The 19,151-nt window shown below is 41.7% G+C and overlaps 2 protein-coding genes across 2 annotated transcripts; both read right to left on the bottom strand.

Moving 5' to 3' along the window:
* Window positions 1-228: 228 nt before the first annotated feature.
* Window positions 229-2,649, bottom strand: myadml2 (myeloid associated differentiation marker like 2). The gene is made up of 2 exons (XM_080906385.1): window positions 2,222-2,649; window positions 229-1,917 (listed from the first exon to the last, which is right to left on the bottom strand). The coding sequence occupies exon 2, from the start codon at window positions 1,789-1,791 to the stop codon at window positions 880-882; it is 912 nt and encodes a 303-aa protein (XP_080762511.1). The 5' UTR covers window positions 1,792-1,917; window positions 2,222-2,649; the 3' UTR covers window positions 229-879.
* A 2,039-nt stretch (window positions 2,650-4,688) lies between these two features.
* Window positions 4,689-11,745, bottom strand: notum1a (notum, palmitoleoyl-protein carboxylesterase a). Its single transcript, XM_080904390.1, has 12 exons — window positions 11,663-11,745; window positions 11,064-11,583; window positions 8,633-8,685; window positions 8,414-8,509; window positions 8,031-8,091; window positions 7,895-7,953; window positions 7,701-7,803; window positions 7,399-7,590; window positions 6,874-6,971; window positions 6,626-6,773; window positions 6,481-6,528; window positions 4,689-6,391 (listed from the first exon to the last, which is right to left on the bottom strand). The coding sequence occupies exons 2-12, from the start codon at window positions 11,420-11,422 to the stop codon at window positions 6,088-6,090; spliced, it is 1,521 nt and encodes a 506-aa protein (XP_080760516.1). The 5' UTR covers window positions 11,423-11,583; window positions 11,663-11,745; the 3' UTR covers window positions 4,689-6,087.
* Between the last annotated feature and the right edge of the window lie 7,406 nt (window positions 11,746-19,151).

Below are 19,151 nucleotides of genomic sequence, written 5' to 3'. Positions count from 1 at the left end.
TTTTTTAAAAAGAGAAAAAAAGTTACGTATTGGCGAATCCCAGTCTATGCTAAATTACCAAGTATAAAGAAAAAACATGAAATTGTCCAAATAGTTTCACTGGTAGCAGCAAATTACCCTAGAACATGAAAAACACTGTGTGTTTAAGTCCTACTTTATGCAAAGAAGTGAAAGAAGGCCAAATGAAAACATAGACATTTTATTAAACACAGAACAGAGTACAAACATGGGAAAAAGAATGTTAACACTCGTGCTTGTGGTCAACATGTAATGTATCAACAAAATAAGAAATCTAATACTGCTGCCAAACATTTGCCTTCAAAAAAATTGACATTCAGTAAATAAAAAAAAACCTTATAAACTTCAACATATGTGGGGAATATAATCTAAACTGGGAAAAAAATACAGCGAAGTGGCTAGAAAGCCAAAACCATATTCTATGTTCAGTGCAAACTGTTGACCTAACAGATACTAAACATATCTATATATTTCCACCCTGTTTATTGTTATATAAATAGTATTAAATAAATTGCCAAGCCTCTGAAAGGTTGAATGACATAACACTGGTCTGATACTTCTTTAGGTCCCAGATAAGATGGATGCCTGTATTAGAGAGATGGATATATTTCCCAGAGTCGTCTGTGGACAGAGTTGCTGAGATTGTCTCCATGGTGCATGTTCTCTATGGTAGGAAGAAGTTCAGGACTAGATGAATACTGTAACATAAAAACTAGATAATACTGCTAATTAAAAAAAAGTGTTATACTCTGGCTACATAACACTGTGAAATGGTGGATTTAAGCCATTGAGTCTTTCACATAGACCTGGATATGGAGAACAAACTGGAGATGTCCTTGAACTTGGGTGTTGGTGGTGGTTTCAGACAGCAGAACTAGAGATAAAGCGAATCCTCTGGGAGTAAACAAGATCTACAAAATACAACACTAAGTTGACGTTAGTAAAGACGGCCACAACCAACTTGCTATCCCACGGACATTCTCCTCGTGGGCAGTCCTCGGGACGAGTAGTGTTGCCATACTTCCTGTCGAAGCTGAAGATGGGCCAGATCAGCGTAGTACTGAGATAGAGGATCACAGCAAAGAAGGTGTAGATGACCACAAACCGATCAAATGGGAACCGCAGGGCAGAGGTCCTACCAGAAACCGTCAGTACGACCACTATCACAGTGACAGAGAAGCACAGGCTGTACACCACCACACAGTACTGGGTGGCAATGTATTGGTTGTACTCACTGTCATTAGCCAGGGCCCCAAAAATGATGCAGGCCACAAAACCTTGGACCACCTTGAGCAGACCAGACACAGTGGCCATGTATCCAACCACAGCCCCTGGTTTGGCTCGTGTTAAGAACACCTCAGTTGCGTAGGGGAAGCAACAGACTGCAGAGCAGACTGTAACAGCAATTCGGTATATTTGGACTTCCCACTCCTCATCGGGAACCTCTGTCTGGAGGAAGTAAACGGGGTAGACCACAGAGGCAGTGATGTACATGAGTGTTGCCAGCATGGCAAAGGCCACAGTGAAGTTATCCCAGGAAATCGGCATACAAGTGTGGAGCCGGGTAATGTCCAAGGTGAAAACAACCAGTGTGACAGCAAAGCAGAAGCACCACACAAACATACAGAAGATTCCATAATTGGCACTGTAGCCTGCGCTGTGGGACACAAGGGCCATTATGGTGCAGCCAAACAGTAGCTGGAACATTCGGGCTATTCCTAAAGGGGACAGCACAGCTTCTTTGTTGAGGTAATGTCCTCCTTGAGAATCCATGGTGCCTGTTGTCCCTCTAAAGCAGCTGTTGTTGCTGGTGAGATTCTTAATGTCCCGTTGCCCGTGTTGGTGTCCTTGCGGCCTCCTCTGTCTTTTTCGCGCAGACCTCACCCTTTTTTTGGTTTCCTGTTATAGATGGTCCTTAATTACAAATGTCTGTAATTTCTTTCCTGACCTTGCTTTGTAATTACAGCAGTGTGTTTAAGCTTAGGTTACATGCGTACATTGTTATGTAGAAGTTTGTTCAATAGCTTAAAATGAGAAAAGACTTTCAGTCAACTTTGATAATAAGCTATCTTTTTGATAGGTTTCTTTCTTCTTGGTTGCACAAGTTTGTAAAAAGAGTCTAATTTCTGTGCAGAATAATAACAGTTGATTTCTAATGATTTCAAAATGTGTTTCATGTAATAATAATATGATCGAGTCTTACTCAAAAGCTGCAGTGAAATCTTGGTTTTCTCTTGCTTGCCTTGCTTGCTGGCTTCTTTCCTCACTACTTTTTCCAGTTTAGCAAAATATCAAAGTGAAGTAACGTCTTCTCCAATCAGCCCTCTTTGAAAATTGATATCCAAAGATCAATCTTCCAGCAAAATCCCTCAGTGCCAAACAGGTGGACAAATTTGTTGTCCTGTCAGTCAACTTCAACTCCTCATGGACTCAGTCCTTATAAATTCTTCTCTTTTCTCTTTTTCTTCCCTAAACTGTCCACCAGAATCACTCAAACTGTCGGCTATGTCTCTTGCTCTTTGTCTTGCTGCTTTCTGTCTTCTCTTGCCTCTCAGACTTGATCTCCCACTCTTTCTTATTCACGCAAGCACACCCTGCTCCTCCTGTCTCTGTCAGTGTGCACTCGGTGGATTGCTAGGGGTGGTTGTTTAAATGAAAGTTTGTGCCGAGCCCAGAGTTACAGGCCTTGCCAGCGCTATAAATAGGGGGTCTATATTCCACAGAGGGGTGGGAGGCTGCATGTGGCAGGCAGTTTGGGAGTCTTATTTCTAGGGAGCACCCAGAGTGGCTGAGTCAGAGCTCCCACAGTCAGAAACTGGCATTTACACACTGTGTAATGACAGGGAGGAGGGCTAAGACTCCCATTAGAGGCATAAATTACACACAGGTTCAGAGGGATGATTATACACAAGCGATGGCAGATTTGACCTATGCATATGAAAGGGAGGTAGAAATGAAGTGGCAATTACTTAAAATATTTTAACCTTCTTATTTAAGTATCCTCGTTTTTTAAAATTGAAACATTGCAAGGATATTCTTACATAAAATCACTATTAAAACAATTTTAGAAATGTACATGCATGTATATGCATTTCTTTAATTAGAATATTGCAAAAAACAAAAGCAAACTTAAATATTCATAACTGCTTAATGCATACATAACTGCAAACTACTTATAAGTTATTTTCAGTTTCAAGTTCAAAGCAGCATTTTTTCAGCTCTGGAGGAAGTTACTCAAAATTGCCTTAAACACTGCATTTTAAAAATGAATATGTCATTTGGTGTGGAATTTTAAAGAGGCTTTATCTTCTTTGTTTTGCAGTTTGCAGCACTTGCACTGTTAGGGAATGAGCTGTTATACAGGTAATATAGAGAACAGTACTATCTATCCATTTTATCTGCTTATCTAATTCAGGGTGACAGGGGGTCGGGCCTGTTTGCGCTATCATAAGGCAAGAGGGTTACCAATCAATCACAGGGAACAGTAATACTTCTTAGCCCAAAACAAAAAAACCCAAACCCATCTCTGGGTTATCAGCACACATTTCAAATTAAAGTTCTTTACTGGCAGCAATTAATACGGTAAAACTACCAAATTTTTAGCAGTAATGTAAAACAGTAAAACAAAAAGCATCATTATTATGCTTTTTTATCAATAAACTTTCTAAAGTACAGTATTATACTGGTATTTTGCAATAGTGTATATTAATTCCTGTACAATAATGATCATTTTTACCTATCTACTTTAAAACCTACATGTGTTACTGTGTTTGTGAATATATTATTTAACGTATTATTTAATTGTCAAATTTTTCTTCCATTTAGGATGTGAGTTATACAAAGTTTTCTGTTGGTCTTCATTCTGAAAGATCAAAGCGGTACGCCTTTCTAAGTTTGCTAGCTTTAATTACTTCCAGTAGGGTGTGAATTTATTTTTCTCAAAATAAGTTTTTTGTCTGTGATGGACGTGCCATGGGAGGACAAGGTGGAGTTATTCTGAGCAAGGTTTTTATGCTTAAATAATTTGGAGAGAACATTTAGATGCTGATAAGCATGTGTAAAGATAGCTGTGGCTCAGGAGCAAAAGTGAATTAGTGGTTTGATGCCCAGGTTGTCCTGCCCATGAACTGCTGAACTGTAAGTAAGGCTCCAGACTACTCCTGATGTTTAGGCCCTTGCGTGGTAGATACCATCACACTGTGAGTGTATGTGTGAACAAAAGCTAAATTGTGATGTGTGCAGTGCAGGTAGCATAAACACACTGCACTAGGCTCAAATACACAGCAAGATAAGAGCCACATGGTGCAGAGTTTATTATGCAAGGCAGCTTAGTTTTGCATCATTTGCACACCTTTTATTCAGTTAGCTTGTAGTACCTTCTGGTCTGCAGAACTTATAATGAAATTTTCTTGTTTATCCACCAGATCACTTCACTCACTCTGAAATATTTCTCTTATTTTAGGTGATAACCACATTTCTTGAAGGTGATCAGTCACTGACTTTAAGTATAGTTTAGTATAGTAATGCCACATCTTCTACACATTAATAATACCATTTTAGTAGACCTTATAGAAGTAATAATCACAAGACTGCAAAAAATATTTATCTTGTAGTATATTATGTTATGTGTCTTTTCTTCTGGTCTGATACAAAGACATGCAGTCAACACAAAGAGAAAAACAGCAATGTATTTACAATTTACAAAGAATCACTTCTCTGTGAAAATAGCACTTATAAATATGATTTACATAACAAAATAAATATGTAAATTACCAATGTAGCTTGAGTTTTTTTTTCCTGTTAAAAAATATGTTACAGAATAAAATTACAATTAGTAATACTTTTCCTTTTCTGGTGTGATGCGAAATAGAGGCCCTTTAAAAACATCATTTATAAAGACATCATTACATACAACATTGTCATTATATTAAAAAGTGATCTCTATGAGATAATAATAAGAAGGGAGTTACAATAGTGAACACTTGATAGAGCCTATACATATACTCAAAAAATACAATACACAATATTCGTCTCCCTTTAAATGTTCATTGCATTGATTTGAGGATTGCTGATCTACTGAGGTGACCTAACATGAGTTTTTGAACTGTCTTGTCATGATGATGCGGCCTGTGCGTAAGAGGTATAGCTTAGATGTGATGGCACTGTGGTTTTTGTATAACTATGTATAGACATTAAACCAGATCCACTTTAGCACCACAGTTAGCATTGTAAAACAACTAAAGGGGACATTCTGACATCTTAAAATATACCAATTTGGTTTAGATGCTATCAAGGGAGTTACAGCTATAGGAACATTGTGTCTTATTGCATTACTTTCATTAGCGGTAATAACACATGGTTTGTGCCTGTTTAGTTCAAACAGGGTAATTCTAACTGACAGTCTTTTGCTATGAGTTTATTAGAGCATCAGTGTCAGTTGTCTTTCTCTGGCTATTGTTTATGCTTTTATTTTTTTTTAGAGGTAAATATAAAATGTCTCCTTTCTGATTCAGCACTTAGCGCACTTATGATATTTTCCTATATCTGCCTTGATGTCAGTTATTTTTGCAATGAGAGTTCCAATTACAGAAAAATGCTAGGGCCCAATTGCACTGATAACAGTCTTATATTGGCTACTTAACAAAAACAGCATCCCTATGCCACTGTGGCAATGACTAAATTTAAACTATATGGAAGGACAAACATAAAAACAAAACATCAGTGAGCATCCTTAAAACTGGATTACATTCATGATATTTTCTTTTACAAAACAAAATATAATTTAAATGATGAGTCGCAAAGATTTGTGCCTTGTCATTGTGGTATGTTGCCACAGTACTTGTCACCAGATGGGAGAAAAGGGATTGTGGGACAAGGTCAAAGTCCCTGCACTGACTGAGGTTTGGAGTAAAGTAAACAGGAGGTCAGAGGAAATTCATTATAGGTAGAATGGGTTGTGAAGATGGAGGGGTAGTTGGAGGTATCAGGCTTGGGAGACTGGCCAGAGAGACCAGCCAGCCAACTCTGCTTAGTTTAACGTTGAGATAATGCCTGTGTGTTTGTGTCCTTTTAGCTGCCACTGCTGAGCATGCCCAGTAGCTTGCTGGGGTCCATTCCCTGCTGCTGGGCCATCTTCTGCACATCAAAGCCCATGTGCATGAGGAACTGAATGACATTCATCTCCTGCCCTGTGAACTGATCTCGGATGGTGGGGCAGGTGGGGTTGCAGTGTGGCCACGGGCAGCTGTCAATCAGATGCACAGGACAGCCTTTAGGCGGAGCCTTGTTGTTCCTGTTGTCGTTGAGGCTGCGGTCCCAGCAGTGCAGCGCTCTGGGCAAGGAGGTGCCTTTAACCTGCACATCAATCCAATAGCTAGAACACAACACAAGAGGGCGCTGTCAGCACACAGGTAGAAAATCGTACAGCGGGGAAGAGGCCTTTTGAAAATGAATAATACCCACTTTCTGGTGATAACTTCATGCGATAAACATGCTGGAGCAAACATAGCCCTAAAGAAAAAACAACAGAAAAAAACAGTAATCAGTAAAAGTCTTTGCAATAATTCTTTGTAAATTTTCCACCTGAAATCCAGATGCATGGCCTTACGGGACATCTTTGAGTGTGTTCCTCAGCTCAGTGCCCAGGTTTTGGATGTAGCGCCACTGGCCCTCCTGCACAGGCTGACCTGTCAGCTGAATGTTGTCTACTGTCAACTGAGCCTCATCAAACAGCCACTGGACCACAAAGACAGGGCCTGCTCAGGGAAAATGAAAAATATCAGCCAGACAATGTGAGTATTCGTAGATCACATCACAATGCACATTTACTTGTATCCACATAGATCATAAACCCACTTTTTATAGACGGGAAGACTCTGTATCCAAAAAAGCAGTTCCACTCTTCTCCTTCATGGGCTTGTTTGCACCGTTCTGGTACCATCCCTCCCCAGTACCTAATAGAAACAGACACAGATAGGATATGATGGGTATAGTAGCAACCTGGTGATCTCAGTTTAACGACTAGACTTAATGCTTTTCTTTTTAATAATGCTGGTAGATAAATGCATGAGGTGACACTGAAATATTCCTTAGTTCGGCTGCTTGAGGCTCAGACTGCTTGGGCTCGTGCATGATGTGCTTTTTCACTCCCAGTGCCTTTATATGTGACTAATGGATGTCATCATCTCTTTCCAAGAGATTGTGCTTTGTCGCATGTTTTGTTTGTTCTCCCCAGCCAGCCATAGCAGCCAGCCACATCTAGCAGTGCTTGCTATTATTGTCTTATTGTTGGGACTTCTATCTATAATTTCATAGGAATCTGTATCTTGAGATAAATATTGGTATGAAATAAATAAAACTAAACTGAGAGAAATCCCATACTTGATGCCTCTCTTGATGGTCTCAGTGGGGGCACAGCTGGCAGTGTCCACACAGTCAGTGCAGTGGTACTGCTTATTGTCCAGGAACCAGCCAGAATCAGAAAGGCCTCGCACTTGTATCGCAGTGTGGCCCAGTCCCTCCAGCATCTCTGCCACACGGTCAACATTCAGAAGAACGCCAGTACCTCCCGCACTTCATACAAAAACAATATATATTTTCATCAGTACACATACATCAGTAAGAATGACGTGCAGAAGCTTTCAATATAAAACCCTGGGCAATATTTTTACATGTGAACACACCTGCTTCCTGCTAAGAGGAGGACTTTGGCATTTTCCAGACCTTTTTTCAGCAGGTCCTTCACAACCTCCTGAATAATGAGTGAGCCCATGAAGGCATAACCACCTGTGTACAACAGAGAGACAAACGAACTAAACAACTCTTCTTTCAGGGCAAATACATGTCAAGATTTTGAGACTTTAGTGGTGTCTCTTACTTTGATCTGTTTTGGCTGTAGCACCGCTCCAAACATCACTGGAGCAGTAGGGCACAAACCTACACAACAAACGTAACATTTAAAATGCCACTTGTGATTAAAAATTGGGCATCAACGAGCACAAAAGGCAACTTACACCATGTTGGCGTTCCACCAGTGAGGGTTTTCCTCAGGGAGTGGAGACAGGATCCCTGTGCCTGCAGAGACAGACCGACGTGTATCATTAGCCATTCTGGCTCCCTGAGACACATCCTCTTCTTACTCATCATCATTACCACGTGGATTACAGTTATTACAGTGCAACAAGAGAGAGAGGCGTCTCTCTTCCTTTAGTGGTGGGCGCCAGGTAGCCCTACACCGCAGCAACATTATGACCGGGTGTCAGTTTCAATAACACTGTAAATGAGCACAGATGCATCCCATCCTTTTAATTGCTGAGGCATTAAAAGCAGGTATGCTTTTCACCTTGTGGTCAGGAGCCCCGGGTGGAGCAACAGGGGGGCTGATGGAAAGGCTCACCTGTTTTAGTCTGGGGCCACTTGGAGGAGCTCATTAACCTTCTCATTGTCTCATATCGGCTGTCACAGTTTTCCTTGTTGAAGCAGTACCAGCCACCTGCAGGCAGATATACCAATAACAAAAAATAGGAACAATCATGTCACATGTGATTTTTTTGGTATAACTGGACATGAAATGAGGAATGTGTTGAGGTGAATCAGTTTAGTCCAAAATACCAACCTTCTAAAAATATCAACCACCGCCTGCTGCCTCGAGATTCTTTTAGGTAGTACCTACAAGAACCAAAGAATGAAGTGAGCACACGATAATAGGCATGGTTGAGTTTAAACAATATGTGTATATGATTCTAAATTCCTCAAGTTTTGCTTTACGCTGCCTGCATGAACGTCTTGGCCCACAGGTTTGAGACTTTCTTATGGAGAAAGAAATAGACACTGAAAGATAATGTGGCCATTGTTTCTACATCAGTGCTTGCACCCAAGCGTAAAATACACACATCGCATCATCAGTAATACAAACAAGGATGCCATGAACTTGATGCTAATCTCAAAAAGGTGCCACGGATGAAAGCAATGATGCTGTGTGTACACGCTGCACTTCAAACACTGATACAGTGATCGAAAAGGAGATAAACATCATCCTCTACCATATCCTGGTTCCACTGTAGATTCCAGTAGATGGTATTTTTCCATAATAAGCAACATACCATCATCTCTTCACTCTGAACACAATGTCATAAAATGTGGATAAAACCAAGGCTGCCATTCAAAGTAATGGCATGATAGGAAGTAAAACTCTTTTGCTCAGGTGCAGTAGGTGCCAACAAACCTGCATAAGCCCAATTTAACGCCCTTAGAATGCACTTAGACAACGTGACTCTGAGCTATAGCTGCTCTAAGATTGTAGGAAACCTATCTTGGAATATTGGAGATATGTGCTGTCTGTGGTCAGTCCAGAAGAGGGCAATGCACCCATGGTTTAGGGTGCAGTCCTAACCAAATCATCCTCATCTTTTATTCAACAAAAACACAGAAACACAAGGAAAATTAAATATTTTGGGTGTGTAAAGTAGCTTTCGCTGCAGAAACAAGAGGCTTCTGAATGTGCTTCTGTGATGTTGAAGCGTTTCCCCCCCCCCATTTCACTGAATATCTGCTTTATTTTACCAGTGACTCAACTCAGAAGATTGGCAAACACATTTCAGTGACTTTAAGGCAAACAGACTTGGCTGAAGCTCTGAGCTGCTAACTCAGACACTGAATCACACTTTGGCTGCGCTTAATGTTTTAACTATTATTATTCAGCGATGTAGGCAGCTCACTCTTATTTCCATCAAACATACTGAAGCCAGAATTGACAAGCTGAACAAACAAAGGGGGAGGTGTTGTGTCAATCCACCTATTTAAACAAGTTTCCAACAGATGAAAAACCCACTCACTTCCTAGTAACTTGCTCTAGTAACTTTTTTCCCTTTTACATTACATACTTATGAATATCCGTGTAGCTATAACAATTGATGGATTAGCATCCCAGCTGATAACAGCCACAGTGAATGAAAGGCCTTGTGCCTGTAACTGTTCCCTGCGTGCGCTCGTCCCCACGCTTTACACAGCCAGGAGCCGCCGTGTAATGCACAGCTCACTCTGCTCAGTCACATATATCAACAAATCAGAACGACAACCAAAGTATTCACGACGACACAACATGCTTTACAGCAGTGAATAATGAGTACGCGTGTAGTTGTGTGTAACGTTTCAGCCTTCTCTTGTGATGCAGCATAATGCGCGGACAGACATGACACATTAAACCGTCTACAGCTATACACCGATCTGTGTCGCTGACCTTTAACCTACAATTTGTCTTCTTGTAACTACACTGAAAAAAAGAGTCCGTATGCCTTTTCTATTTTAGAGAAGGAGGGACTATATTTGGCGTTTGCTGTTTTAGCAGCACGATTTATTCCTCTTTAGTAGAGTTGGGGGGGGGGGGGGGTTCACAATGAATGTTTTTGCTTCACAATATTATTAACAATAAAAACAACTGAAAAAAATCTAATCTAACCTTCTATAAAAAATGTAGTTAAAAATCTACTATATTTTTATGGATATTTTACAGCATCCACCCTGAAAGCCGAACAGGTCAACCATCCGAGTACTCATCAGAGAAAGACGGACAGAGATGGGCGGGGGTCTAAAAAGTAAAATCGAAACTCTGCAGCGCAAAACCTGCATTCTAATTTGAAGCAAAGGAAATGAAGCATAGGCCATGCGGCTCTCTGCAAATTTCACGCTTCACTGACGCAAAGCAGCTGTCTATCTTTTACTCTGACTGAGGCATCAGGACATTGTTTTAATCATTTATTCTCCTTTTATTTGTATATATTCTTTTAATATGTTAAAAAAAACATTTATATGGTTCTTGATCGAAAATGAAAATAAAATACGCGATTCAGCACTCCAAATACTGAGAAAATCAACGGAGATGCACTTTCTCCTCAGGCCAGATACATGTGGGTTATTTTAATGGCCAGCAGGACGGATGAGTCCTGCTGAAGCACTCTTAAGGCAAAATAACAGCTCCTACTAGCCCAGCTGGCCTCTTTTTGACTTGACAGTAACCTCATACATGTTTATGGTCAGTTGTTACGTACCCCGCAGGACTGCCGTCGTTGCAGGTGACTGATGTGTTCTCCAAAAAGTTCAGCCTCATGTCGTAGTCAAGCTTTTGCGCCGAACAGGGGTAAAGGGACTGCGCAAGGTTCTTCACTTGTGTCATGAAGTTATCCATGTTCTCCTCCACCGCGGTGAAATCCAGAGGGAAGCTCTCGGTGGTATCACCCCGGTCTGCCCGGTAAGTGGGAGGAGGCGGTGAGCGTCGCGGTTGTGGGTTGCGGCCACCCCGAAACCTCCGTGCGCAAAGAGCTCCGGACTGCATCAGTACCAACAGCAGCACTGATGAAACCACTCTGATCAGTGTCATCTTTGTGACGTCCTTTCTCCAAATTCTCATTTAAAAACAAAAACAAAACAAAAAAAACACTTGTCAGCTTCCAAAAGAGACAAATTAAATGTCAGGTAAAATCAAAAGTCCTCTGAGACCACTTGTAGCCACCCGCTGAAATAACTGGAAATACTTTCAGGCTTAATTTTGGTTTTCTTTCACGAGTGCGCCTAAGACCACTTGTAGCCACCCGCTGAAATAACTGGAAATACTTTCAGGCTTAATTTTGGTTTTCTTTCACGAGTGCGCCTACAACTCTTTCCTCATCTGTCTGGTACAACTCAAGCCCTTCTGGACCAAGCACACAAGCTTGAACGACAACACTGGTGCCATGCGCTTGTTTTTTATTCAAACTTTCCCCCCTTGTGTGACCGTCCAGCCAATCACAGGAGCGGGGCAGGACTCAGGGCATGATCAAGTCTGGCAGACTAACTCCCTCCCCCCCTTTTAATTTATAGAGGGAAAAAAATGTCCATGCGTTGGTTCTTTTGATCCGCAATGTTTTATTTGATGTGGTGGCTTTTATTGGCCTTGAAATGCCCATTTCCCATTCCACCACAAATTTATGAAGTGAGAATATGCATCTTGTTACACACTTGCTTGAAAAAAACAAAACATAAACTGGCAGAGTTGCGTCAATATTTAGCCAGGTTATTTTTAAGAGTTTACCTATTATAATTTTTTAAAATTATTTTTCAACACTTTTAAATGTAACTTAAAAGTAAAAGTTGATCATTTTTCACAGAGCACCGTCTGTTATCGCTACTCCACGCCCCACCTGGGAAAGAAAAGTGCAGACCTCTTAAAAATAAAAAAAAATAAAAAATCAGTTCCAGTTCTGACGAGTTGAGTTGCTCACGTTTTGCTTTAGGTTTAGAAAAAGGGACTTAGACACCCCCCGCCCGCCCCCCCCCCCCCCAACCCCTCCTTTTTTATCCAGATGGGGCCTCCAAAAGATCAAAGCAACCATCACTCTTTCTCCCCCTCTTTTCACCTCCTCCCTCCCACTTCAGTCTCTTCCAAACTTTCCTGCTCTACTGTATATTTTAAGTCGAGCAGAGCATCCTGATGGGAAGCCAGCTTTTTAACACAGGAATGCCTCGTTACAGTTGAGGTAGGCTTCCCTTGAACAACCTCTCATTTTAAGGACACATTTAAGTTAAAGTGTAGCCCACAGGGCAAAAGGGATCGTTCATCAAAGTGAGACTTCATGATGGTGTTTTGGTGACGTTTGTCGTTTTGACTTGAGCTCATTGGACAGGACATTACAGGGATTTCTAAAGTCAACCGAATATTTTTAACAACACTTACACACACTTTCATATTTATTTTCACAGATAGTATTTTTGTGACGCTACACCACTTTTTGTCATGCCCACAAGAGTTCTGATGTGAACTCTAGCCTTAGATAGCTTATTGATTAGCGCTGTATCAGCTTTGTGGGAGCAGGATTAGGATAAGCCTGTGTTTTTAATACAATCTCCTCATACCAACTCATCACAATTTTCATAACAATCCACGAAGGCAAGAGCTCTGAAATAGAAAACAGAACTCCAAGACTTATTACGACGCATTGCTGAGAGAGGGCTGCAACTGCTTGGAAACTGGCTGGTCAAATTGTGGTCACACTTTAGCCTCCACGTAGCCAAATAGTTCTTTTTTCACATTATAGACTTTGCAATAGATAGTTTCATTTGTGTAACTTGTAAGAAAGTACTCTCTGAACAATTAAATTAAACTGCTGAAATAAAGTTAAAATAAAGTGGACAAGTTAGATGGATCAGGTAGACGTAAAACACAGAACACCATCAGTCTAAAACAGCTTGACATCCTCTCAGAGAGAGCCTCCCGCTCACTGTAGCCCCATGGTTAATCAGCGGGCCGAAAGAATGTCAAACTGTTTTGAGCCAGGTAAGATGGATATGAAGTCACCACCAGGATGGATGGTATTAATTGGGAACTTCAAACAGAGGCTTGTATAGATTAAAACATGTGGTAGGGTCCAGGAGAAGTGGCTCTGTCACAGACTGAGGCCAGTCACTTTGACCCATACTGCCCTGTTTTATCACACGTCATTCTCAAAAATGTAACCCTTAAATCACTCGCAGATGGACGTCGGCCCCTGACACACTCTCTAACGTGAGGAGATGCCCTGGTGGTGAAGCATCGTCTGACTGAAGAAGTGAGAGCTGCAGATGCTCTCGCTTTGAGGGTAGAAATCTGTAGATTCAAAGAGCGAACGTAAAGGCTTTCTCATTTAATTTGAACAAAACAACTCAAGTGCCGGAGACAAACTTTGAAACACCAGGCAGTCCTGCTACTGTTGGTGCATGGTGGCTTGTTCTCTGCTAAGTACCTTGTTTGAACTCCAAGTATTAAGCTCTTCTGGCTTTCACTTGTAATTCTCTCTCTCCCCTTTTCCTTGCCTCCCATTCTCTTTGCGTAGCATAGACACAAATTTTGAATGGATTAATCCTAGAATTAGGTCATTTGAAAATGACCCAGCTGTTCTGATGGCAGTCCCTCAGAAGTGCCCCCGTAGCCCCCACCCCAACCCCAGGCCTCCTGTGAAAGTCAAAGCTTGTCTTTCATCTCCGATCAGTTGCATGTGCCCTCACAGATCCACAGGTTTTACTGCTTAAGTCTGGGCTGGCAGCATTGATCATGTGACCATTGCCTGCCTAGTGTTTATACACATCATAGCCCCGTCTGTCTACACAGCCTGCCAGTTCTGCTCACACATTCCCGTCGTCCATCTCGCCTTGCCGGGTAGTTTTGATTCGCACATGCTGTTGTCGAGGATCCATCCGCGATCATCAAATCCCGCTAGTTGGAACTGTTAGGTCAGGTTACATCAAAGAGATCAGGAGGGATCAGCCTTTTGAAAGGGACATGCTCTGGCTCACATCATCAGAAACAGGTGGAGGTCCTCATCAGGAGAACAAAGGAGAGATCGCCATCTATAAAACTTTTATATTTCATAGAAGAGTTTCTTTAAATTCCCACACACAACCTACACAGCACCAGTATAAAACACATGATGGCAGGTTGGGCATTGTGGGACTGAACCAAAGTACTAAATTCCACCAAGGTCACAACAGCAAATCTTATGTCTTAGTGCTATTAAGCCACAAAGTGTTTATGTGCAGAAATCTGCTAATAAAAGATGACAGAAGGAGAACTAGAAATTTGTTCATGTGTTACGAATTAGCTGAAAAGCTGACAGACCCTTCAGCAGATCTGTATATATTGTAGTAATGACTCTTAATTTTTCATCCTGCCAGTAATATAACACCAGATATGGAAATTTCCTTTAGGTGCTTGTCATTGAGGAGACATGCACTTAAAAAGAAGACTAATATTGGATGTTTTTTAATGCAAATATATAGATTTCACAACAACTTCACTTATAAGTTGATATGACTGTAACGCTAGAGGGCTTTGACGTTGCGCCCCTGCGAAAACGGTTTCAGCCTCGGCTTCTGTTCTGTGTCACCTTGAGGCAAACCTCCGGAAGCAGGCCCCCTTAATTTCATGTTGAAGCTATTGTTTAAAACCCAAAACAAACATGTACAGAGGTTTTTTGGGTGTTAACACACCGTGGAGTTCCTTTCATGTACCCTCACCACATGTTCCTGATATTACCCAGACAATCGGTAAACAACCTTGATCTCGACTTAAGTCAAGAGGTGCCATCTAAGATGTGAATGTAAATGGGGAGTAAGAGAGTAAGAGAGGCAGGAGACATCTGTCGAGCAGGCTCTCATTTTGTAAGAGGAGGCGGTCTATTGGTTACAGATGATGCCCTGTTTGATAAAAATGAACTCTTTCAAGATAGGACAGCTTGCGTTTGGGGTCTCTCTGGCACTGAGGGGTAATCAAATAGTTCAACTGACAGGTCAGCTGCTTGTTATTCATCTTTCATCTGAGTGACAGTCACAAAGTAGCTGCTGTTGCCTCTATACATTTCTGTCACGTCATTCGTACTAAGCAAGATGGATGTTTGCGTTTGTCAGGGCGGGTGCACATGCGTGTTTCACGTCTCGGCGTCTGCATGTGTGTAGGAATGTGTGCTGGAGGATGACTGAGGTGGACCAGGTTGTGTCGGAGGCACCGGTGCGCGAGCGTGCGGCCTTCCTCCTGGAGTTTTCCACTCATGCCTCGTGCCTGAATCACCCTTTTCAATGCCCTCTACCTGGTAGTGACGGAGGAGGGAACACAGACCAATTACCATTCGAGACCTGCTATTATTATCATCAGAGAGGCGGCAGCCCTCCTGCCCCTGCGCCTATTCTCCTCTCGAGCGAGACAGAAGGAGAATCAGTCCCTTTAGTCTCGGAAATGTTTATTTATGCCACAGTTGTGCCAAAGGACATGGAAAAGCCCTTATTACAGGTCATGACAGTAAAGCCACAACACATTATTCACTTTCCGTCCCTTAACCTGGTATTCTCTATGGGGAAATTCTTTTGAAGTCCACACCCTGTTGTAAAACATGGTCGTTATTCAGTTATGTGAGAGCTGCATTTGTAGCTGTTTTTTTTTTAAGATGCAGACTTTAAAGCAGCCGGGCAGGAAGACTTGAGAATCCCCATAATTATTTGTTTAATCTTGGTTTTATGAAGAATTAAACATATCAAAGAGAAAGAGCTGTTGACATGCAACATAAATCTGATTTGTGAAAAACCGGTAATGCCAGTTTGGAGGGCATTGATTAAAAAAAAGTCTTAAGGGTAATTTTGGACCAGATTTTCGTGTCTGAGACAATCAGCCCATCTTCTGACTACACAATCCACTGAACCACTGGGACACCATTTGCACATGATACGTGGCTCATTATTTCCGACACTCTTTTAACACCAAGCAGCCGTTTTCTTTTATCCTCTCGCCACGAAGATGAGGCTACTGTAATCAAAGAAGACAATGATCAGTGCCAGCCTCTTGGCCTGGACTGGTACCTGCTTTGATGTCATATTTCGGTGTAAAGCGGGTTGCGGCCGATGCCAAAGAGCACCCCTAGTCGCCAACTGTCTGACAAGCTGCCTTTCATCAGAATGACATCACTCTGTTACTTGATTACTTTCCATGGATTCTTCCAGGCCTGGGAATGTTCTCCCGGGAATCTGAAATCATCATCCCCGCCTTTACACCCTTACTTTTAGAATGAAAGAAACACACATCTGAGGCACACATTACTGCGTGTGGCATACATCGAGTATTTATAATCCAAGCTAACAGTACGCTGTTTGTACTGTGAGGCACTTCCCTTAAGATTTTTCCCAACCTGGCAGAAAAAAAAAGATGTAAAGTAGTACTACTACTTTGTGATTCTCGCAAAACCAGTGCAGTTTATACACGCAGACGGCGCAAAGAGACAAAATGAAACGTGAAAAACAAAAACAATGCGATCATTCAAGTCAACGTTTTCCTGACCGAGATTTTCCCTCAGTGGCAGAGAGAGTGAGAGAGAGCAGTGATAAATTACAAGGTAGAATCTGAAGTGTTTGCTTTTGGAGGAAACTGAGGAAACTGCTGCACGAGGTGGATATTTATACCCTCTTTCTCCACCGGCAAACCAGCAGCATTGCCTCTCTGCCCAGCGTCAGCTTCACAGGACCACTGTCTGTGTTCACCTGTAGGTCTGTGGAGCAGACTGGCTCTACTCCCCACATCACAGGAACTCTCCTGTAGATGTCATGAAGATCAAGGTGTGTGAGCTCCTCTGACCATCCTGAGACTGGAAACTAGAGTTTAGGATTTTCAAAAGGAAAGGGGGGGGGGAAGCATTTCAAAGGATTAGAAAGAGAGAGAGTTTGTTTATTCTCAGCAGAGAGAAAATGGAGAAAATGGCTGCATATCTTCAAGCGGCTGAAGTGGCACAGACAGCACATAACTAATGAGGCTGCCAAGTCCCCATTACCCTTTGATGTATTCAGATGCAGGAGCATGTATCCTCTTACAAACTCTGGTAGGTGTAAGTATCATTGTACGATTTGAATGAGGTCAAGAACCACTTCCTGTAAAAGCAACATGCGTGTCATCCCGAAAATGATTTCATCTCTGGTCTCAAGGTCACCTGGGGTTGGATAGTAGAAAAACATCACCTTCCTTTATTCAGAACGTGGTGATGTATCTGTTCAGGAATAGACAACACCCACTTCCCTCTCAAGTTGGTCATTTGTGGGAAGAAGAAAGTGTTACTCAAGCTCTACTCACGCAGTCATCACAAAAACTCATGTTGTCTTCGTGATGACTAACGAGAAGATTGCTACCAGCACCATTCACTGCCTCTGTCCATTTTTGATCTTTTCATAATTCAAATTCCTGGAATTAGGAGATGGACTCTCTCTGAAAAAAACATTTGGGAAGCCGGTAAATGTGAAGACTTTCAGTGATTCCTCTAAAAGTGTTGCCTTTTTCTTCACTGTAGGTCTTCAGACCTGGAAAATAATGGAAGTACATAAAAAACAGTAATAATCCTCAAGTGCGGCGTGCGAACATCGGGAAAACAAGGAGCACTTCCATCAAAGCGAATGCCGTCACATCTGGAGGACAGGTGTAGTCCTGTTTCTTGTGTTTCAGAAATTTCTCCTTAATTTACTTATTTAAGAGCGCACCAAAGTGAGAGTGAAGCAGTTATGCACCTCTGGATTTGATATGGGAAACCATAGCAAATGAAAGCACGGCAGGGCAGGTAGGCAAAGGACAACTGCAACGCGTCTGAAGCGTAACCTGTTCTCCGGCTCTCACTTTGAAACCAGATGAAGATCGGCTGTGGCCCCGAAGTCATTACACCTTCAAAGGTAATTAACACATGGCTTTTGTTTTGGACGATGAGCCCCAGATTATGTCGGTACAGATGGTGAGGGGGCAGACGACAGATACCGAGAGCAAGGTGTGCTTGGATGTGCTTTCATGTCAGCAGGAAGTGCTTGACCCTTGGCCCCCTCTTGACCTCAAATCTAGCCTGTCAACACCACTTCCTTGAGTGCCCTGTAAAGATTAGCATGTGGTCAAAGACAGAAGGCCTTCCGACCTTCGCACGATGAGCAAGGGGACTCAGCTGGCATCTTTGCCCTGCAACACCTTTTGCCAGTTATGCTAATGTAGGGTTAGGAGATCAAAGGCTTGTTTTTTGGTAAGACTTAAGAATTAAACTACAACATTAGTGTGTGGAACATTTGAGCTGGGATCAGTAATGCATTTCTTGATGTTTTTCATCACAAACAGATCTTTTTTCTGATGTGTTTCAATGATTTCAGCTTGTGACTCATGCTGTGCTACAAAAACACCACCTGACTTGTCTCTTGAGGTGGTAAATAGCTTTACTTCCTCTGATGCCATCATGGAGAAATAAAAGTCTTCTCTTGACCTTGAAGATAAGTCACGTTTCCCTTTATGGCATCTGATTTGTCTACCAGTACAGATACCACAAGTATCATCATAAAAACATATTTTTTAGTAATCTGTTACCAAAATATTAATCTGTAAAAGATTCTGCTTCATTTAATGAACTGTAAAAGACATGTTAGATTATGGGAAATAGCTCTTATCATTTTATTGCTAATAGTCAAATGAGAAGATTGACAGTTCATATGAATGCAATGTATTAAACAAGCTCAAATAAAACTGGAACCAAAGGGGAACAGTTTGATTGGTCTGTTTCACACATAACCAAATACCCCTCATCAGCACCTTACTAATTAACACATTATTAATTGCATTTGTCCAATTAGTT

Source organism: Rhamphochromis sp. 'chilingali' (assembly GCF_963969265.1).
Source record: "Rhamphochromis sp. 'chilingali' genome assembly, chromosome: 15".
Lineage (NCBI taxonomy): Eukaryota > Metazoa > Chordata > Actinopteri > Cichliformes > Cichlidae > Rhamphochromis > Rhamphochromis sp. 'chilingali'.
The sequence above is the reverse complement of the archived record's forward strand: the minus strand, read 5'-3'. Positions and strand labels throughout refer to the sequence as shown.